The sequence below is a fragment of the Lampris incognitus genome, chromosome 3, assembly GCF_029633865.1.
Source record: "Lampris incognitus isolate fLamInc1 chromosome 3, fLamInc1.hap2, whole genome shotgun sequence".
Lineage (NCBI taxonomy): Eukaryota > Metazoa > Chordata > Actinopteri > Lampriformes > Lampridae > Lampris > Lampris incognitus.
Window position 1 is genome coordinate 13706431 of NC_079213.1, and position 22551 is coordinate 13728981.

Here is a 22551-nt window from a genome sequence, read left to right on the forward strand (position 1 = left end):
GGTCTGTATACTGTGTGTGTGTGTGTGTGTGTGTGTGTTTGTCTGCATGTACTGAATGTGGGTACCTTCATAGAAACGGATCTTGTCTCTCAGTATGACCATGCCTTTAGTGAGCAGCTGGTTCTGAAGGTACTCTGTGAAGAAGGAGCCTAGTTCCGTCTTTAGAAGCTGCCTGCAAAACAAACACATACACACACACACACACACACACACACACACACACACACACACACACACACACACACACACACACACACACACACACACAAGCGATTACACAAAGGGCTCACCTAAAAATGACCCTGAAGTAATGGGATCTAATAAGCTAGCATGCAAATTCTACAGACCATGAAAACTACAGTGTTTAAACAGTAGCTGAGCCAGGAAATGAGATACGGAAGGGCCCACAACAACCACTGAAACACACGAGCAACAGAAAAGATTTAATGATGTCAACAACAGGATTTTCCAGGAGGGTACGGCAGCTAATATAGGTGGAGAACAGCGATTGTATTGTGACATCCTGGTTGCTGCAGTTGCAGCAATTACAGGAACAGAGGATGAGATCATTTTTTTTTGAAATGGTATAGACATTTTACTTCCGGATTGATAACAGAGAAGAAACCCAAGATGTGAAGATAACACATTATCATGTTATATGATGAGCATTCATAAGATATGTGCAGATAACAAATGATACAATGGAAAAGGCCATTTTTTTCCTCTTTGTGTTGGCCAGACGACAGATACTGAGTTACTGAGCCTGTTTACTGCTGCATTACTATTTCAATATCACATATGTGGTGCTCAGGGTTGCTGTTTAAGAGTTGGTGCACGTAAGCAGCACTGTATTCGGTTCAGTAGCCATGATTAATTAATCCCAGCTGTGAAAATAAACAACCAAATATAACTTCTTAGATATGCTGATCTGAGATATCACAGGGGGATTCTTCGAGCGTACCCTTTACCCTGTTTACTGACATCTTTGTTAGGTCAGTTGCCGCAGAAAATAGGCAAGAATATCTTCTTGATTCAAGCACATGCAGGAAACCCCTGGTGTGGCAGGAAATCAGATCACATAGAAATGAGAAACCTGTCAGTCGTGTAGGGTCCCGTCCCACTGTGTGTGTGTGTGTGTGTGTGTGTGTGTGTGTGTGTGTATTCACATGATTGTATTCAGTTTCGAGAACCCTGGCTATACTACCACCAAAACCACAGTCAGATAGCAAACACTACTACGGCGATATACACCACGGATCAGCAGCCCTCCCCCTCCCCTCCGAAAAGACGCCTCGACCGATCAGAGGAGGCGCTAGTGCAGCAACCAGGACACAAACCCACATCCGGCTTCCCACCCACAGACACGGCCAATTGTGTCTGTAGGGACGCCCAACCAAGCCAGAAGTAATATGGGGATTCGAACTGGCGATCCCCGAGTTGGTAGGCAACGGAATAGACTGCTATGCTACCTGGATGCTCTGAACTGACATTTTCATCAAAATTCAACTACTTCGTGGTATTTTTCAGTCGTGCGAAATTGGATGGCAGCGGGACAAAAAAAACAAAACAAAACATTACCCATGATGCAGCAGTGATGATAAAATTAACTGGTGCTCAACAGCGACAACAAGAACTGACACTGGGCAAGTGTTTGGAGTTGGACTTCGGGAAGGATTCAATTTAGTTTACAGAAGCTGTCATTGTGTGGCTATGGAGTAGACTTGTTTTATTTATTTATTTTTTGCTGTTAATTTGACACTGGTGGGCAACTGCAACAAGTAAGACACTGTTGTGTAGTCCGATTTCCTCCCAAAATACAAACAGTTAGTCTCAAAATGGAGTATGTGCTCATCAGAATGAGTGAGAGAGAGAGAGAGAGAGAGAGAGAGAGAGAGAGAGAGAGAGAGAGAGAGAGAGAGAGAGAGAGAGAGAGAGAGAGAGAGAGAGAAGAAAGAAAGAGAAAGCAGGTAATTTGAATTAAAAGTAGGCAGACAAATAAACAGGTCTAATGGGAGTCTGTCAGCCAACCAGAGTGACAGACACAAGAAAGAGGCGGAGAGGAAGATTCAAACATGAACACAGACGGATGTGAAGGCAGTCAGAGAGACAGACAGGTGGGAAGAACCCCCCACCCCCACCCCCAGAACAAAACTGGCAGACAGACAGCAAGAGACAACACGTTTACCTGACTCCTTCATTCAGAGAATAGAGTTCATTTTCTCCCAAATCCTTCCTCTGGAAACAGCGATCACTGCATCATGGATACTGTGGGTAAACACAGAGATTTACATTTTAGGTGATTCACCGAGTTTACAAACAACAAATAGAAGCCACAGATGAACCCAGAACAACACACACACACACACACACACACACACACACACACACACACACACACACACACACACACCTTTTTTTTCACTATTTTTGGATTTTTTTCCCCCTTTTCTCTCCAGTTGTACTTGGCTAATTACCCCACTCTTCCGAGCCGTCCTGGTTGCTGCTCCACCCCCTTTGTCGATCCGGGGAGGGCTGCAGACTACCACATGCCTCCTCTGATATTTGTGGAGTCACCAGCCGCTTCTTTTCACCTGACAGTGAGGAGTTTCATCAGGGGGACATAGCGCATGGAAGGATCACACTATTCCCCCCAGCTCCCCCTCCCCCCCAAACAGGCGCCCCGACCGACCAGAGGAGGCGCTAGTGCAGCAAATACCCACATCTGGCTTCCCACCCACAGACACGGCTAATTGTGTCTATAGGGACAACCGACCAAGCCGGAGGTAACATGGGGATTCGAACCGGCGATCCTCATATTGGTATGTAACGGAATAGACCGCTACACCACCCGGACGCCCACACACACATTTTATATACTCACAATAAGTACAGACAGGCCCAGGGGGGATGTAGTAAACCTAAAATCTGCTTTACTAGGGATTTCACATGCTGTCAATCACAATGTCAGGCACATGCATATGTAAGCAAACACACACACACACACACACACACACACACACACACACACACACACACACACAGTAATACAGTTGAAGGACAGACGGGAGTCTCGACCCTACAGTCTTTGAAGCTGTAAAATCTCTCAAGTACAAAGAGTAGAAGAAAGGGGAGAATAAAGAAGGAGAGTGAAAAAAGAGGAAAAAGGGCAGGCCATGTAGATGTAGTCATGATGCCGCAAGTTCAAATCCAGTCCACAGCTTTCTTCATGACTTTATGACTTTTTTTCCTCTTTCTCTCTCTCTCTCTCTAGCTGTCTCTCTCTCGCTCTCTCTCTGCTGTTTAGTGTCTACTAAGGCAGAAATATCATTAGTATGAGAGCAAGCGAGATAGAGAGAGAGGGGGGGGGGGGGGAGATTAGGAGAAAAAAAAAAGCTATGGGGAAGACAGAAATGAAAAGAGAAGAAAGAAGAGAGCAAAGTATGGCAGGAATGGAGGGACATAAAGGGAGATAATGACCGACCCTCAGGGAAGAGAGCGTGGAGTGTTACAGGGGAGAAAAGGGCGAGAGTGTGTCTGCTTTTTCTCCATTGTGAGGAACAGAGAAAAGGTTTGAACTATATATATAGTGTGTGTGTGTATGTGTGTGTGTGTGTGTGTGTGTGTGTATGTGTGTGTGTGTGTGTGTGTGTGTATGTATGTGTGTGTGTTTGTGTGTGTGTATGTGTGTGTGTGCGTGAAATTGCCCGCTATGGCAGCAGGAATAGTGAGGGGAGCATTCCACTGGTAATGCTTATTCCAGCATAGTGTTCCCAAGGAAATAAAAACTAAGACACACACACACACACACACACACACACACACACACCCATTCCCTTTTTCTCTCTCCCACACACTCATAACATACAAACACACAGACGTGCAGACACACATATATACTTACAAATGCCCACACTCACTGTACAAACACACAGAGTGTATGTACACATACACACACATGCATTCCCAAGGAAATGCTGGACAACTTAGGGCTATTTCACAGGATGCAGAGCAACTACTTTATTCCTCGTAACTCACACCGGTCATACTGATTATATATAACAACAAATTATTCTCTCTCTCTCTCTCTCTCTCTCTCTCTCTCTCTCTCTCTCTCTCTCTCTCTCTCTCTCTCTCTCTCTCTCTCTCTCTCTCTCTCTCTCTCTGCCAATTAAAGCATAAAGCTGCCATCAAAAACTCAAGTAGAATTTAAGCTGTAGACAGATCTCACACACACACACACACACACACACACACACACACACACACACACACACACACACACACACACACACACACACACACTCACTCTCTCTCTCTCTGTTCTCTCTCTCTCTCTCTCTCTCTCTCACTCTCTCTCTGTCTCTCTCTCTCTAGGATATAAACACACTTTTCTCTGGCTATCAGGCTCACATGATACCAATACAGTACTTCTCTTTGAAGCCCACATTCTGTTTCTCTTACATATTCAGGCCCCGTATATCCCTCTCACATATGTCCTCTCTCTATCACGTTACAATGCCGCCTGTCAAGGGGTGGGATATATTAGGCAGCAAGTGAACAGCCAGTTCTTGAAGTTGATATGTTGGAGGCAGGAAAAATGGGTAAGCATAAAGATCTGAGCGACTTTGACAAGGGCCAAATTGTGATGGCTAGACAACTGGGTCAGAGCATCTCCAAAACAGCAGGTCTTGTGGGGTCTTGTAATCCAGTGGTCAGTACCTACCAAAAGTGGTCCAAGGAAGGACAACCAGTGAACCAGCGACAGGGTCATGGGCGCCCAAGGCTCACTGATGCATGGGGAGCGAAGGCTAGCCCATCTGGTCTGATCCCACAGAAGAGCTACGGTAGATCAGATTGCTTAAAAAGTTAATGCTGGCTATGATAGACAGGTGTTCAGGATACACAGTGCATCACAGCTTGCTGCATATGGGACTGTGTAGCTGAAGACTGGTCAGCGTGTCCATGGTGACCCCTGTTCACCGCTGAAAGCACCTACAACGGGCACATGAGAAAGTACTGAACCATGGAGCAGTGGAAGAAGGTGGCCTGGTCTGATGAATCACGCTTTCTTTTACATCATGTGGACAGCCTGGTGCGTGTGTGTCATTTAACTGGGGAAGAGATGGCTCCAGGATGCACTATGGGGAGAAGGCAAGTCGACGGAGGCAGTGTGATGCTCTGGGCAATGTTCTGCTGGGAAGCCTTGGGTCCTGGCATTCATGTGGATGTTACTTTGACACGTACCACCTACCTAAACATCGCTTTAGACCAGGTACATCCCTTCACGGCAGCGGTATTCCCTGATGGCAGTGGCCTCTTTCAGCAGGATAATGTGCCCTGCCACACTGCACACATTGTTCAGGAATGGTTTGAGGAACATGACAAAGAGTTCAAGGTGTTGCCTTGGCCTCCAAATTCTCCAGATCTCAATCCAATCGAGCATCTGTGGGATGTGCTGGAAAAACATGTTCGGTCCGTAGCGGCCCCACCTCACAACTTAAAAGGACTTAAAGGATCTGCTGCTAACGTTTGGGTGCCAGATACCAGAGGACACCTTCAGAGGTCTTATGGAGTCCATGCCTCCGACAGGTCAGAGCTGTTTTGGTGGCACGAGGGGGACCTACACAATATTAGGCATGTGGTTTTAATTTTTTGTGTATACCCACATTCATTTATCTCATACATATATGTACTATATACCCCACTCAATATATCTCCCTCTACTCCAATTAAAAAAAAAAAACACATAACCACCCACACACACACACACACACACACACACACACACACACACACACACACACACACACACTAACCTGTTCCAGGTAGCATTTGCTCCGGCCCTTCTCTGTTGGGTTCCCCTGTCCCTGCTGCACTCCTCTGCCAGCCCCCCCATTGTTCCCCCTTTCTCCCCACCGCCTCCTCCTCCTCCTGTGGCTTTCTCATGGGAGAGGTCAGTCAGACTGGAGGAGGAGCTGCTCCCCAACCTCAGCCGGTTGTGAAGACTCCTTATGGTGTGAGAGAGAGAGAGAGAGAGAGAGAGAGAGAGAGAGAGAGAGAGAGAGAGAGAGAGAGAGAGAGAGAGAGAGAGAGAGAGAGAGAGAGAGAGAGAGAGAGAGAGAGAGAGAGAGAGGGAGAGAGAGAGTATACCATGTAAATTTAATAAATGCTGAATATAAATTAATCTATATCTGAACCAGAATTAGAAACAGTTTTTCTGTGCTGTGCCTTCACATAGCAGGACCCCGACTTTGTGGGCTGCTCACACAAGCCATTTAGACATGTGGTGAGCAAACACTAACTTTTAATAAACTCATTTTCCATTTTGCTAGTCATCACCAATGCTAAGCTTTAAAGGATAATGGTGTTTCCTTAACAACCTGGGTCTTGTTTTTGTATTCTTGCCATCAGCAACATCGGTCATGGTATCACTGTACTCTCACCGCTTCTTCGAAGTGAATTTGGACAGGGGACCACCGCTGGACACGGCTTTACCATGGTGTCATAAGGAGGAAACTGAATACGACCATGAGACATGAGTTAACAACGCCAACACAACCCTATTGTCAAAACCGTGTATTTGGAGGTGAAAATTAAAGTTATTACCCAAAATGCCCAGCGTTATTAACAATGGTCCATCACATTGCTGAGCTACTTCCTGGTTCATCTTGCAGTAATTAGCAGCTTATACTTACCATAGCTAGCAGTACTTACCGACTAACTAATCTGATTAGAGTAACTGAGAAGTCATGGATAATGGGAAAATAATGTACAAAGTCTAACTGAGGCAATAGTCTTTTGTTTTTTATTTATTCTCATTGAAAGGACAATTATGTGTGTCCGTAAGACTGTGTTGTAAAGCTGTGTCTAGCGGTGGTCCCATGTCCAAAATCTCCAGAATGAAGCTGGCGGGCAATATTACTTCATAACTGATGCCGAGTCCACATGTACACTGGTATTTTTGAAAATGGGGGTTTTTCCTCCTTCGTTCTTAAAAAAAAAATCTCCGTCCAAATGAAAACGCAAAAGCACATGCTACTCAACACAATAGAAGTGCTGTCAAGAGCATGCCAAACCAATAGGGGGCGCTATAACCCTAAACCTAAAGCCATGTTGGCCAATCATAAACCTGAAAAAAGTCAACAACAAGCCCAAAACTCTGTTTTCCCTGTCAACACATCAACACTGAAAATGGGAGTTTCTGGGCATCCGGGTAGCGTAGCGGTCTATTCCGTTACCTATCAACATGGGGATCACCGGTTCGAATCCCCGTGTTACTTCAGGCTTGGTCGGACATCCCAACAGACACAATTGGCCGTGTCTGCGGGTGGGAAGCCGGATGTGGGTATGTGCTGGTCGCTGCACTAGTGCCTCCTCTGGTCAGTCGGGGCGCCTGTTTAGGGGGGAGAGGGAACTGGAGGGAATAGCGTGATCCTCCCACGCGCTACGTCCCCCTGGTGAAACTCCTCACTTTCAGGTGAAAAGAAGCAGCTGGTGACTCCACATGTATCGGAAGAGGCATGTGGTAGTCTGCAGCCCTCCCCGGATCTGCAGAGGTGGTGGAGCAGCGACCCGGATGGCTCGGAAGAGTGGGGTAATTGGCTGGATACAATTGGGGAGAAAAAAAGGGGGGGGGTCCAAAAAAGAAAAAAGAAAACGGAGTTTCTGGACGTCTTCACCCTGGGAGGAGTTTTCCAAAAGGTCAGTTTTCAGTGATCTAAAATGCAGTTTGCATCTGGACGAAAGGCCAAAAAACAAAGAAAAAGCTACATTTTCACAAAACAAACAAAAAAACAAAAAACAAAAGCAAAAAAACTTGCACATGTGGACTAGGCATGATATGTACACTGCAAAAAATAAGAACCAGGTTGTAAAAAAAAAAGAAAAGCAGAATGATCCTTTAAATGGTTTTGTAGGGCTGTTCCCCAATAGCTGGAGTCTATCCCAGACCTTTATAAACACTCAGGAACCAGCGTCATCCGCCTCCATGGCAGTCCAGTATTGTCAGACATGGCAAAGGAGCAGCCACGCTCAGCACAGATGCGTGTAGCCTCGGCACGGTGGATGATAAAAGCCTGTAGGGGTTAGCTACAGCAAACAGGGCTGGTAATGGAAGCTAAGTAGGCAAAGGCTATGCACCTACGCACTTACAGGCCTCAATCCTGTGTGATATGCTAAGGTCGCTCTTAGCAAACAACCCTGGATATGACGATCTCATTAGAGAGAGAGCGAGAGAGCATTTTTACGATGTGCATGCTGTCCTTTTAGGGATATCGCACAACAGATGGACGGTGTATACATTGGCTGCCACTAATAATACACCTTTCATGGGTGTAATATTACCCCAGTTATAATGTAACGCAGATAGACTGGAGCGGAGAAGGAGGGGGAGGCTGAGAAGTAGAGTGAATTAGAGTAGGAGAGCGAAGGAGGCGATATGGAGGAGACGCACCCGAGAGAGGTTACAGATGCAAACCCTCTAAAAAAAAAGCTCCTAAACATCCATAGGTAACTATAATAACTACACAAATGAAGTATTAGTTCAGTATTAGTAACTACTGAATTTATCATTTGTAAAGCAAGACATGCACCAATGGTTAGTGTGCAAATAGATGTTTTATAAATACTTACTAATACTGCAATTCATGATTAATTCATGCACAAATGTATGTCTAAATAGTTTGTTAATCATGTACTTACACTTTCTAAATGATCTTATGAGCCTTCAGACTTTTGTGAGGCTCACGGTACTGCTGGCCTTTCGATCTCATTTGTAAATGCTTTGTAAGGCATAGATAGTCTGCAATTTAGATGAGGTCATACAAAATACTTAACTGACCACTCGTAACTACCTGAATTAATTATGACTTACAGTATTAATTAGCATTTATAAACGTCTGTTAACACACTCACTAACCACCGGTGCATGTCTTGCTTTACAAACGATGACTTCAGGAGTTACTAATACTTCACTAATGCTTCATTTGTGTAGTTATTATAAAGTGTTATCCATCCATATGCGACTTGGCCCAGCAGTCGCAGGCAGCCCGGGTGATTCACACATCGTGCTTCTGCATCCTTAAAAGACCTCAAATCCTGCTGACTATTCAAAATATTTTAATCTGATAGAAATTCATCTGAATTCGGTAAAATAAAAGCATCATCTGAGTGTGTGTGTGTGTGTGTGTGTGTGTGTACAAAGAAAGTAGAAAGACTCACTAAAACCACAGTAGTTCTGTGTTACACTGAAAGAGGAAACGAGAGACACAGATGAAGACAAACTGAAACTAGATCCGTCAATCTGGTGCATTTGTAAGACAACGGCAACACAAAATATTCATTTTGTGTGAATATTATGCAGCATAGGTGCACATATTTGCATGTACGTACACTCTGTATGTACTGCATGCTTTGTAAGTGTGAATGTATGCACACGTGTGTGTGCAACACGTACGTACAAATACATCTATGGTTTGCATCCAGGTACATCTACATGTTTACCCTCATATATATGTTTGTAGACACATGGGTCTGCATGTCTCACACACACACACACACACACACACACACACACACACACACACACACACACACACACACACACACACACACACACACACACCGAGTACTTACTCTAGTAACTGAAAAGGCACCACATATCCCCACTCCATGCTTGCCTGCCTGTTAGCAGAAGTTCAGGTGTATCGTAACGAAGGAAAAAAGAAAAGGAGGAGCGAGCGGAGGAGAGAGGGACGAGTGAAGGGACTAGGATGAGAAAAAAAGCAGGTGTAGACCAGAACTCAGAAATGCTTTCCCCAAAGAACACACCTCTCGATTCTGTTCTCTGTCTCTCTATGTCCTGGTTGTTCTCTATTCTCTCTCTCTCTCTCTCTCTCTCTCTCTCTCTCTCTCTCTCTCTCTCTCAAAACTTCTCAAACATGCATGCTTTTTTTTTGCGTCCCCTCTCATTCGGCCCTCCTCCTTCTGTTTTGTCCTTCCTTCCCCCCTCATCTCTCCCTTCCTTTTTGCTGTTCTTCATCACTTTCTCTCCATCCCCCCTCCTCCTTTTCTCACTCACACTCCTCCACCCTGTCCTCCCTTCACTCAGTTTTTCCTCCTTTCAATTTACCCCACTTCTCTTTCCACCTTTTCCTTCACTCACACTCTCTCTCCAATACCCTCTCCACCTCTCTCTCGCTCTCCAACACTCTCTCCACCTCTCTCACTCTCTGTATGACCCCACCGCCCCCACCCCCACCCGACACACACACACACACACACACACACACACACACCAGTCTGTGCCAGCCTGTGACCATGTGACCCGATGAGCTTTTGTGCTGGCCAAACAAAGGAACCCTTTTCTGAGGTTCGAGAGCTGAGGAGAAAGATTTAAAGGTGTCACACGCTTTACTTCTTCCTTTTCTGTGGGTGTGTGTATGTGTGCGTGTGTGTGTGTGTGTGTGTGTGTGTGTGTGTGTGTGTGTGTGTGTGTGTGTGTGTGTGTGTGTGTGTGTGTGTGTGTATGTTAGGCTGGGGATGGGAGGGTGGATGGAGGTGGAGGTGAGCAGGAAGAGGGAAAGGAAGAGGCCAGGGTGAGAGGAAATGATCTTAACACTATCTTGGCAGTATAGCTGGCTGTCTTTACAGTTGTGTGTTTATCTGTTGCTAGTAGCGAATAACTCGGGTTTTAGTTACGTACTGTCTGGCAGGTGGAAGATGCTACCCATTTGATCTCAACTTACATTTGGCCTTTGTTGTGTCTGTGAACTCTGCTGAATCGAAAACGCTGGCCATGTCACTTGTGCTTGGAGGGAGAACGACAGGGTGAGGGAGGGAGAAGGAATGAGGAAGAGGAGATGGAAAAAATAGAGATTAAAAAGATGGAGGGAGCAAAGAGAGACAGAGCATGTATGGAGAGAGAAAAGAGAGCGGCCAGAAAATTAAAGACATGTAAATGAATCAGGCATGGCAGGAAAACGGACAGGGTGTGTGTAGAAAGTGTGTGTGTGTGTGTGTGTGTGTATCTGTTCCTGGTCTGTCTGTCAACCTGGATCTTAGTTCAACTCGAGATAAATAGGTCAGCCTGAGAAACAGGAGCCCTGGGCAAGTATACACGCGCACGCATGCACACACACACACACACACACACACACACACACACACACACACACACACATACACACACACACTCACATGGTAGAAGTGTTCTTGATGTGTGTTGTTGGTGTGGGGTAAGTAAAGTTAAAGAAACAGTTAAAGTCAGTACATAAGAGCCAGTATGGTAAAGTTAAAGTAACAGTTAAAGTCAGTACAGAAGAGTCAGTATCGTAAAGTTAAAGTAACAGTTAAAGTCAGTACATAAGAGCCAGTATGGTAAAGTTAAAGTAACAGTTAAAGTCAGTACATAAGAGCCAGTATGGTAAAGTTAAAGTAACAGTTAAAGTCAGTACATAAGAGCCAGTATGGTAAAGTTAAAGTAACAGTTAAAGTCAGTACAGAAGAGTCAGTATGGTAAAGTTAAAGTAACAATTAAAGTCAGTACAGAAGAGCCAGTATGTTAAGTTAAACTAACAGTTAAAGTCAGTACAGAAGAGCCAGTATGGTCAAGTTAAAGTAATAGTTAAAGTCAATATGGTGTGTAGTGTGGAGGATAACCAAGTAGGACATTTTCACAATTTCTGGTGTGAATAAAAAAAGTTGGAAGATATTGCCATTTGACCATTACTGTTAAAATATATACACAGAGAGCCAGCATCACACACCAAATACGACTTGATTATAGAAATGTCTTAGTCCCATGGGTGCAGAGACACACAGCCACCCACTGTACACACAAAGCAAAGACACAAACCATTTTCTGCTTTAAAACAAAAATCATCTCGGTAGATTTTTAGTCAAATAAGACATGTACTGTTGCCTTCAAAGGACATGCATGAATAGGCACCTCATTTTGTTGGATGAATCTCTATTGAGGGCACTTAACTCCGAAACAACAGGAAGAGTCAAGGGAAAATAGGCTGGTCAAATTACTAAACAAAAGAAGGGGGAGAGGGGCGTGTAAATGAATAAAAGGATAAATGAATGAGGTCATTATGGAATGTGTGTGTGTGTGTGTGTGCTTATGTATCTCGCTTTTCTGTTCACCTTTGTGAGCCTTTTACAGGAAAGCTCCAGAGAAACACACCACCCCCGTCACTGAATGAGACCTTCATGGGTTGGACTAACAATTAACATCTACACAATGCCACACCATACACAAAAGCATGCATCAGTATGACCCACACCACACCACACATTCACACCTAGGGACAATTTAGTATGGCCAATTCACCCGACCTACATGTCTTTGGACTGTAGGAGGAAACTGGAGCCCCCGGAGGAAACCCACACAGACATGGGGAGAAACATGCAAACTCCACACAGAAGATGACCCGGGATGACCCCCAAGGTTGGACTACCCCAGGGCTCGAACCAAGGACCTTCTTTCTGTGAGGTGACCGCGCTAACCACTGCGCCACCATGCCACCCTTGTTTCAGTAAATACGCTGCAATTAGTAATAAGAAAAATAATTTAACGCATTGAAAATACCGTTTTGCACAGAAAACTGCTGCTGACACTGCTGGAGGCCTAGTGACAAAACCTCTCTGTCTTCCCCTGAATGTCTTATTAAGTAGAAAAGAAGAAAAAAAAGAATGTGGACCGTTCACATTTCTTCATGGTATCAATTCTTCCTGGTCAAGTTCTGAATGCAAGTGATTTCCTTGAAGATTGCACTAAGAATAACAAAAGGTCAAATCAAGATGTCAGAGTGGCATCACTGAGAGGCCAGTTTATTTCAGTTAATCCCACATCGAATGCACCCGCTTATTTGCATGAAACCAACAATCAGAGAGTCAGAGATAGAGATCTTCAGCCACGGCTTAGAAAAGAAGCTTTCCAGTATCTAATACAATATAGAAAGGCATAAATACAGCAGTATTTTGTTGTATATATAGCAACATTTTGAGTCTCTGAGCCTGAAGGTGCACTTTACTCTGTGGGAGACTCTCAAATAAGTTTTGTTGCCATCTCATGGTTGCCGTGTGGCTTCATCTGAAACAGCCACGTGGTGCAGATTCTTTGGTCAGTTTCTTATGAGGGATTGAGTCCCTGTCAGGGTGGCGAGCCCACTTATATAATGCATCTATTAAGATTAGTTGCAGGCACATTGATTTGCATTTCTATTCCCTTGGATGGACCGAGTGAATGACGACACACCAGCATGGTGTTGGACAAGTTTTCTCTCCAACTTCATCCGCTGTTCAGTTCAAAGCTGTGCTAAGGACATTGATTTTTACCCTCCTGTGGTTATCTATTCCGATGATTTACAAGGTTCATCCATCCATCCATCCATCCATCCATTATCCAAGTCACTTATCCGAATTCGGGTCGCGGGATGCTGTAGCCTATCCCAGCAGTCATCGTGTGGCCATCACAGGGTCGTTCCTGATCATTTCTGTGAAACCGAGTTTTTTTTCTGGCCGCGAAGTGACGTATCGTGATGTCAGTTGGCGGGCAGAAAAAGATAGAAGTGTTTCTAATACTGTAATCTACACTTAAAATACCGTTCAAAAAACACATCCTCGTTCTCTTGTTAAGTGATTTACAAGATATGATGGGAAAAGGGGCGCTGTGATGGACTGGCGGCCTGTCCAGGGTGTCTCCCCGCCTGCTGCCCAGTGACTGCTGGGATAGGCTCTAGCTTCCCGCGACACCGATTGGGATAAGCGGCTTGGATAATGGACGGGAAAAAGAGAAGATTTGTTTTTCACAGTTAAATTTGACCAATACCGGTGTACTAGCTTCAACACTATTCTACTGAGTATTTCTGTAGAAACACCAGCATAGTTTAGAGGGTACACCTAAAATATAGATCATCTCAGCATAACATTTACATGAGGTTTGTTTGCACACATGTATGTGTGTGTGTGTGTGTGTGTGTGTGTGTGTGTGTGTGTGTGTGTGTGTGTGTGTGTGTGTGTGTGTGTGTGTGTGTGTGTGTTCCTACCTCCTGAGGGACCCCTCACGTTCCATCTCAGTCTCAGCAGGAGTTTGCCGCCTAGCCTTGCAAATGCCACCAACCGATCAGCATCTTAATCCACAAACGACAAGGAAAACAGCAAGTTTGTGTGAGGACATATCCCACGTTCAGTGCAACAACTCAACCCACAATGGTGACGGATGTGACAGGATGTGACACTATATTAACTGGCAGTGCTAATCTGCTTGCAGCGCTAGCAGCCACGTCGTTATGTTTTGGTCCGATGATGGATTTGAGCCATATTGTGCAACCTGTAGTGTCACAGGTGTTGCAATGGTATGAGGGACATGGATCAACACTACTAGATGACTGCCCACTGATAGAGGATGTCACCCAAAAATCAGTCACAGCTGGGTTTTTTTCTTCTTTTTTGCACAAACAAATGAGAAAATTATGTTCTTATGATAAACATTAGCTAATCTCATCTGATGTGAGAAAATGGATGGTGGTTACTTCAGCTTACTGCAGACTGAAGAGATGGTTAGAAACAAATATTTTACAACATGAAATCAAGATGTTGTTTTTGGGGGGCGTTTGGTTAGCACAGCAGTCTATTCTGTTGCCTACCAATGCGGGGATAGCAGGTTTGAATCCCCGTGTTACCTCCGGCTTGGTCGGGCGTCCCTACAGACACAATTGGCCGTGTCTGCGGGTGGGAAGCCAGATGTGGGTATGTGTCCTGGTCGCTGCACTAGCGCCTCCTCTGGTCGGTTGGGGTGCCTGTTTGGGGGGAGAGGGAACTGGGGGGAATAGTGTGATCCTCCCACGTGCTACGTCCCCCTGGCGAAACTCCTCACTGTCAGGTGAAAAGAAGCAGCTGGCGACTCCATATGTATCAGAGGAGACAAGTGGTAGTCTGCAGCGCTCCCCGGATCAGCAGAGGGGGTGGAGCGGCGACCGGGACAGCTCGGAAGAGTGGGGTAATTGGCTGGGTACAATTGGGGAGAAAAAAGGGGGGGGATCCCCCCCCAAAAAAAGATGTCGTTTTGACACTGCAAGGTGAGTTAAACGTAAAGCAAATATTTTATGTTAAATCGCATTGCGCATTATCAGAGTGATGAAAATGAGATAGCTCATAATGCTAGCTACGTAGGCTGCTACTAATATAATTACCGAGTAAAGTGGGCTACTGTGAAAACACTGAAATGACATTGATCACAATGGCATACAGGTAGGCACCCAGACAGATAGATGGTGTGATCAACTAAGCAGACGGGCTACGACAACGCACACCACCGTCTCAACAAGACACTGTATTCTAATCAAATTACTGCAAAGTGGCTGAGAGACATTTGATCCTACCATAAACTCCCATGCCCCCAACTCTCGCTCTCGCTCTCTCTCTCTCTCTCTCTCTCACACACACACACACACACACATAAAGTGTCATAAATACAGTAGCAGGATATAGGGCAACCCAGCACTCTCTTGGTATCTGTTTCACTGCATGTCCACAGAACGATATTCACTTTACATCTTTTCAACAGATATTTGCGCCAGTTAAGATCCAGTTTCAGATATAGTCTGATAAGTACGCTGCGAGCAAAACCCCAACAGATGCGAAGCTCAGATCATTAAATGAAATTTTCCCAGATCTAAGTGTGCAAACATACTCTCTATTCTCAATAAACAAGAACAAAGAGCCTTCAGTCTCATGCTTATACATGCTTAGTTTGCCCCATAGCATTGTGTCTATGAAATATGCAACGTCATGGTGTCTGGGAACTATTTCAAGCCTCCACTGATGGTTATGACTACACGTTTAACGGACTAATCTTTGAAAATCAGTACTTAAAAAAAACAACAACTTTATTTTCATCTCTGGTTAAGTTTGAGATTAGGCTCAATCTTCATTGAGGTTAAGGCGATTCCCAACTCTCGTCTGTTTGTCTTTCTGGCTCCGGCTCTGAAAAGCACCACATGAATAACATTTTTCGTTTCATAATTTACATTGTTAACTATTCAGCAGTCGTTGCGGTGGCTTTCTCTCAGGAAGCAGATACACGCAGCCCACGCACGCACAGCTAACTCCCCAGCACCTCTGACAGCCTCTCTTCATGTCAGGACCAACATCTCACCATTTTACCACCAGGCCCACCACCGTGCTGGTATTCTGGTCTAAGAAACGACATGCTGCTTAGATGCAAATGCATCAAAGGGAGTTTTTTCTTGGGTTTTATTTCCTGTCTTCCTCTGTGTGTGTGTGTGTGTGTGTGTGTGTGTGTGTGTGTGTGTGTGTGTGTGTGTGTGTGTGTGTGTGTGTGTGTGTGTGTGTGTACTTGGGACCTGGGTGATATCTGTGTAGAAGGATCCGGCTATGGCTCTACAGTGAAAAAGCGACTAAGGATTGAATGTCGCACATACGAGGTTTCCAAGCCAAGGATTAAAGCTGGAACCGGAAACCCCTTACCTCTCTCTCTCTCTCTCTCTCTCTCTCTCTCTCTCTCTCTCTCTCTCTCCCCGTCTCTCTCTCTCTCTCATTTATCACTGCCTATGAATTCTCTCTGAGTTCTTTTAGACATGTGAATTGGCTTTTAACACGTCTTTACTAACAGCAACAGCCTAGGGAAGACACTAAACTGGTGGAGTTGGGGGCGCTTAATAATTTGTTCAGTTTGGGCGGTGGTTATCACAGGAAGCGGCGAAAATACAGGGTATTATAACCACAGACCTCCAGGCTCTTTAAGCTTGAGGGTACCGCCTGCATGCCCTCCTCCATACACACGCGCGCGCACACACACACTCACACACACACACACACACACACACACACACACACACACACACGCACACACACACGCACACCAGACAAATGACGGTATCTCTAGTATACGCTGGCGTGCTCCACCAGCCAGCGTTGGCAGGTAACAGCCGGTCATTTGCGAGTTCCATCTACTTGTGTTTAAAGGTAGCTGGTGAAACAGTGAAAGGCAGATGCTCCAGATGCTCCAGATGCTCCAGCCAGCACACAGGAATCGATCTTTCCGCAAAGCAGTTTCCCTGCGCACTCACAAAGGGAGTATTTACGATAAAGTTGCACGGTTGCGTGCTGCAGTTCATCAGCTCATATGATGCAGACCTGCACCTGGACTACATGTCACGTCTGGAATAAGCTGAGCTGACACTACTGCTTTCACACTATGTACCCACCTTTACTGAAGTCCTTTGGCTCTCAGGGGAAATTCTCTCTACAAAAAGTAAAAAGACACAAAAAAAATCAGCTTGTAAACGCAGACTGTCCGAAAAATGAGTCACACACCAACAGCAGCACAACGGATCATCCGTCACACCGGAGTCGCTCTTCGTAGCCAGATCTGGTCTGTGGAGGTTAAACGTCTCGTGCGACAGACAGCCTGGCCGTCCGCAACAGAAAGCGGAGGGAAGGTTGAGTTGACTGGTCGGTGCGGCTCAGCACCGGCGGAGACGCGCCGGGGACAGAAAACTAAACTGGACGCGTCAACGCAGTTCAGCGCTGCGCAGTGAGGAAGTGAGACGCCAAGCCGAGTCGTTCCTGGAACCAGGGAGGGAGGGAGTGGGGGGGGGGGGGCAGGAAGGAGGGAGAGAAAGAGGTAGGCGGAAGAGAGAGAGGTAGGAGGGAGAGGCAGAGAGGAAGGAGGAAGAGAGAGACAGAGGGATAGAGAAAGAGGGAGAGTGGGAGGGAGGAGAGAAACTGAGGGAGAGAGACAGGGAGAGAGGGAGAAAGAGAGAGGAAGGAGAGAGAGACAGAGGAAGGAGGAAGAGAGAGACAGGGGAACAGAGAAAGAGGGAGAGAGTAGAAAGAGAGTGGGAGGAGAGGGAGGGAGGAGAGAGACCGAGGGAGAGAGACAGGGAGAGAGGGAGGAAGGAGGGAGTGAGAGAGGGAGACAGAGGGGGAGACAATCATCCAGTCTCCAGCAGAATAATAAGAAAGAAAGAAAGAAAGAAAGAAAGAAAGAAAGAAAGAAAGAAAGAAAGAAAGAAAGAAAGAAAGAAAGATCAATGTGGTGACTGTATTAGAAACATCTGAGTCGGTGTTGACAGCAGTTCACAAACAGATCATATTTTATTAACTGCAAATGTATCATGACCAAATCCTTATGCCAGCACCTCAACAATAACTCATCTCCATTTTATGAAGGTTTAATTCTTCATCTATCTGTGTATTTATTCATTTTGTCTTTTTCTTCTTTTATCATCATCTTATTTCCATCTGTGCCGTTTCATTTCATGTAAAGCACATGGCATTTTATTGTTGAGACTGCTCTATGTAAACAAGGTTGAGGACACTGGACATTAGCCTAAGGCAGTAGCAAAAGAGTTGGCTATCTTATTATTAAGTCTGTGTGTGTGTGTGTGTGTGTGTGTGTGTGTGTGTGTGTGTGTGTGTGTGTGTGTGTGTGTGTCTCATAGGCGGAGCCAAGTGGTGTCCTGCCTATGGTGGCCCACCACAGACTAAAGTCTTGCCACCACTCTGGTCACCCAACACAACCCCGCTTTTCAGCCAGAACTTTTTTTGCAGAACCATTTCTCTACGACCGTTGTTCCCATACGGACGCATTTTAATAATGCAACCATGCCCCATTCAACCGCATGCAACCAGGTAGTACTCTCACAGCCCCTCTAGCCAGCCACCACCCGCTGCCTGCAGCTTGAGGAGAGAAGTCTCGGCAGTATAATTGCAGGAAAACTTCTAACATGTAGAAAGAAGTGTATTCACTTTGTTTTCTTCACTTTGTGTTTGCATGTTACACCAATCAGTGAAAACATTAAAACCACTGAAAGGTAAGTGAATAACATGGATTATTTCGTTACAATGGCACCTGTCAAGGGGTGGGATATATTAGGCAGCAAGTGAACAGTCAGTTCTTGAAGTTGAAGTTTTGGAAGCAGGAAAAATGGGCAAGTGTATGGATCTGTTCGACTTTGACAAGGGCCAGATTGTGATGGCTAGACGACGGGGTCAGAGCATCTCCAAAACTTCAAGTCTCGTGGATTGTTCCTGGTTTGCAGTGGTCAGTAACTACCAAAAGTGGTCCAAGGAAGGACAATCGGTGAACTGGCGACAGCATCATGGGTGCCCAAGGCTCACTGATGCGGGAATGAAGGCTAGCCCGTCTGGTCCCATCCCACAGAAGAGCCACTGTAGCTCAGCAAAATTAATGCTGGTTTAGACAGTTCTTAGAACACACAATGCATCGCAGCTTGCTGGGTATGGGGCTGCATAGCCACAGACCAGTCAGAGTGCCCAACTGCCCTGTCCACCGCCAAATGTGCCTACAATGGGCACGTGAGCCACAGAACTAGACCATGGAGTAATAGAAGGAGCCTGGTCTGATGAATCATGTTTTCTTTTACATCATGTGGATGGCCGGGTGCGTGTGGAGGCAGTATGATGCTCTGGGCAATGTTCTGCTGGGAAATCTTGGGTCCTGGCATTCATGTGGATGTTACTTGGATATGTACCACCTACCTAAACATTGCTGCAGACCAGATACACCCCTTCATGGCAGTGGTATTCCCTGATGGCAGTGGCCTCTTTCAGCAGGATAATGTGCCCTCCCACACTGCAAAAAATTGTTCAGGAATGTTTTGAGGAACATGACAAAGAGTTCAAGGTGTTGCCTTGGCCTCCAAATTCCCCAGATGTCAAACCGATCAAGCATCTGTGGGATGTGCTGGAAAAACAAGTCCAGTCCATGGAGGCCCCATCTCACAACTTACAGGACTTAAAGGATCTGCTGCTAACAGCTTGGTGCCAGATACCATAGGACACCTTCAGAGGTCTTGTGGAGTCCATGCCTCGATGGATCAGAGCTGTTTTGGCAGCACGAGGGGGACCTACACAATATTAGGCAGGTGGTTTTAATGTTATGGCTGATCAAGGGATGACTGGGGTACACAATGATGAGATGTGATCTCGTAAAATTTATTACCCGTATTTAAGTCATAAGCTATAAACAGTCTAACTGTGTCAGTTTCCTGGAAAAGGAAATATTCAGTTTGAATAAGCATATAGCAGCTCCAATACGGTTGTAAAACAGCAACCATTTCAAGCAAGGCTGCCAACTTTCACTGGGGACTTGGCATAAGATAGTTTTGGTCAGTCTTTGTCTATCACATTTTTGGCTAAAGATGCATATAAATCAATAGAATTTCTTTTTTCCACATATTCATGCTAGCGTGAGATGGTGTTCAAATGTGAATCTCAAACTCATTGTATGAGAGTTGGCAGCCAAATGTTAATAGGCAAAGTAATGCAAATGTATAACTTTGCTAGTACTTCCCATAATGTTAAGGATGCTATATTTAATGTTGTACCTGTCACAATGAAAAGATAGATAACTTCCTATGTCAGCCAGTGTGGTAAGAAGCCAAGTAATGAGAGAAGGGAGAGAGTTGTGCGGAGAGGAAGATGCAGGATGAGAGCGAGAAAGAGACAGAGCTCTACAGTAAAGCCAGGGTCAGGCTACAGGAGTTTTGGGCCAATTTATCCCCGATTCACCCCTGCTGATAATCGGAAGAGAAATCCGGTCTGGGACCTCTGTCGGTACTGATGTTTGGCCCAGATTACCTGGTAATGTCAGGGGTTTACAGGTCCAATCTTAAACCTCCCAAACTGCTCGCAGACTCATCTGGGCCTCCCTGATCGTTTTTAAACGTGTTTGATATGTAGGATTTAATATCTGGATGATTACATCACTACTTTCTGAGCGGACCACAATAGACAATGAGAGAGACATTTCTACAAGGAGACAAAATTGTGACCGTGAAGAAACCCCAAGCAGTTGTACGAGTGTGTTGGACAGCTGAGATGGAGGAAAGATTTCTCAATACGCAAAAATACAACTGCAGAGAAAATATGTCTTCCAAGACATATCATAACCATATGGAGAAAGAGATTTTGTTTACATCGGCTTCCCCATGAGATCACATGGGATAACGTGAGGTAGTGCATTGTTCCCTCTGGCACAATAATCTTAATAATATCCTGTAGTGTGAAATGCGCCATCATTTTCAAACTTCAGATTCTCTTTATGTGCTTGATGCAACCCATCCATCCATTATCCAAACTGCTTATCCTGCTGTCAGGGTCGCGTAGGGTAGCGTAGCAGTCTATTCCGTTACCTACCAACATGAGGATCGCCGGTTCGAATCCCCGCGTTACCTCTCGCTTGGTCGGGCGTCCCTACAGACACAATTGGCCATGTCTGCAGGTGGGAAGCCAGATGTGGGTATGTGTCCTGGTTGCTGCACAAGCACCTCCTCTGGTCGGTCGGGATTGCCTGTTCGGGGGGGACTGGGGGTAATAGCGTGATCCTCCCATGTGCTACGTCCCCCTGGTGAAACTCCTCACTGTCAGGTGAAAAGAAGCGACTGTTGACTCCACATGTATCAGTGGAGGCATGTGGTAGTCTGCAGCCCTCCCCAGATCAGCAGAGGGGGTGGAGCAGAGATTTGGACAGCTCGGAAGAGTGAGGTAATTGACCGGATACAATTTGGGAGAAAAAGGAGAGAAAAAAATCCACCAAAAAAAAAAAAAAGGAGTAGAGCAACCATGAGCACTCAAGGAAGTGGACTTACAGGTACCCAGTGATTAAAGTGGGCCGGAGCTACCCGGATCCCGACACCGGCACTTCCCCTCCTCCCCCAAGTCAACCGGAGCTGAGATCCGGCACTCTGTAGACAGGAGTAATTTCAACCTTTTTGTCACAGTAAAATTTAAAACAAAAAAACATGATGCAGCCAATTCACAAGCATTACAAAATAAATCGCAAATAAAGTCGTTCTTCTATTTTTATACTACTTTACTTTTTCTAAAAGTTTGAACGATATCGCGTCCTCACGTGACCCGCACCTGCCTGCTGTCTGGCTTCAGCAGACTTGACATCAAAAGAGACTGGCTTCACACTCACGGGTCAGGGTCTGTTCACCGCACCAGGCAGACAAGACTCGAGAGCGTCAACCTGCTACCTGCACTATTATCTTGGATTGGGGTGCATAAAGAGTGAGTATCTTCAGTGTATTTCCAATAGTATTTCCAATAGTTTTGTGTAGCTCTGCTGTGGTTTTCATTCAAGCAACTAACGTTAGCGAACGTAACGTTAGCTAGCTAGCTAACTAGCTATCTTCCACCCGGTAACGTTGCTAGCTAGTTGCTGACGTTGCTGGCTAGTTGTGGCACTTTCAACTAATACAAAAGACTGATTAAAATGCATTGCAATTGAACATGTAGCCAGTGATTTTTTGAGCATGTAGTGTGTGTGTGTGTGCATGTGCTCGTAGGGTTAATTTCCTGATTTGAGACGCAGTATTGAGGCCGACTATCACTCCCGCACTTTTGCCCACCTCTCTAATACAGAGATCCCCCACTTACCAAATCCCACTTTAACCCCTGCAGGTACCACACACCACCTGCCTCATGTATTTAGCTACAGTACCTCTAGGATTCTGCCTTCAACAGATGATGTGGAATATTCTTTTCAAAGCC

General features: G+C 45.4%; 1 protein-coding gene across 1 annotated transcript in view; it reads right to left on the minus strand.

Moving 5' to 3' along the window:
• The window catches only part of LOC130109267 (proline-rich protein 5-like), a 24373-nt gene extending 6854 nt beyond the window's left edge, over positions 1–17519 (minus strand). The window contains 7 exon segments of the mRNA XM_056276073.1: positions 66–172; positions 2186–2243; positions 2246–2265; positions 5817–6008; positions 9829–9837; positions 14052–14135; positions 17235–17519. Coding sequence (XP_056132048.1) covers positions 66–172; positions 2186–2243; positions 2246–2265; positions 5817–6008; positions 9829–9837; positions 14052–14077 — 412 coding nt within the window. The 5' untranslated portion in view covers positions 14078–14135; positions 17235–17519.
• Between the last annotated feature and the right edge of the window lie 5032 nt (positions 17520–22551).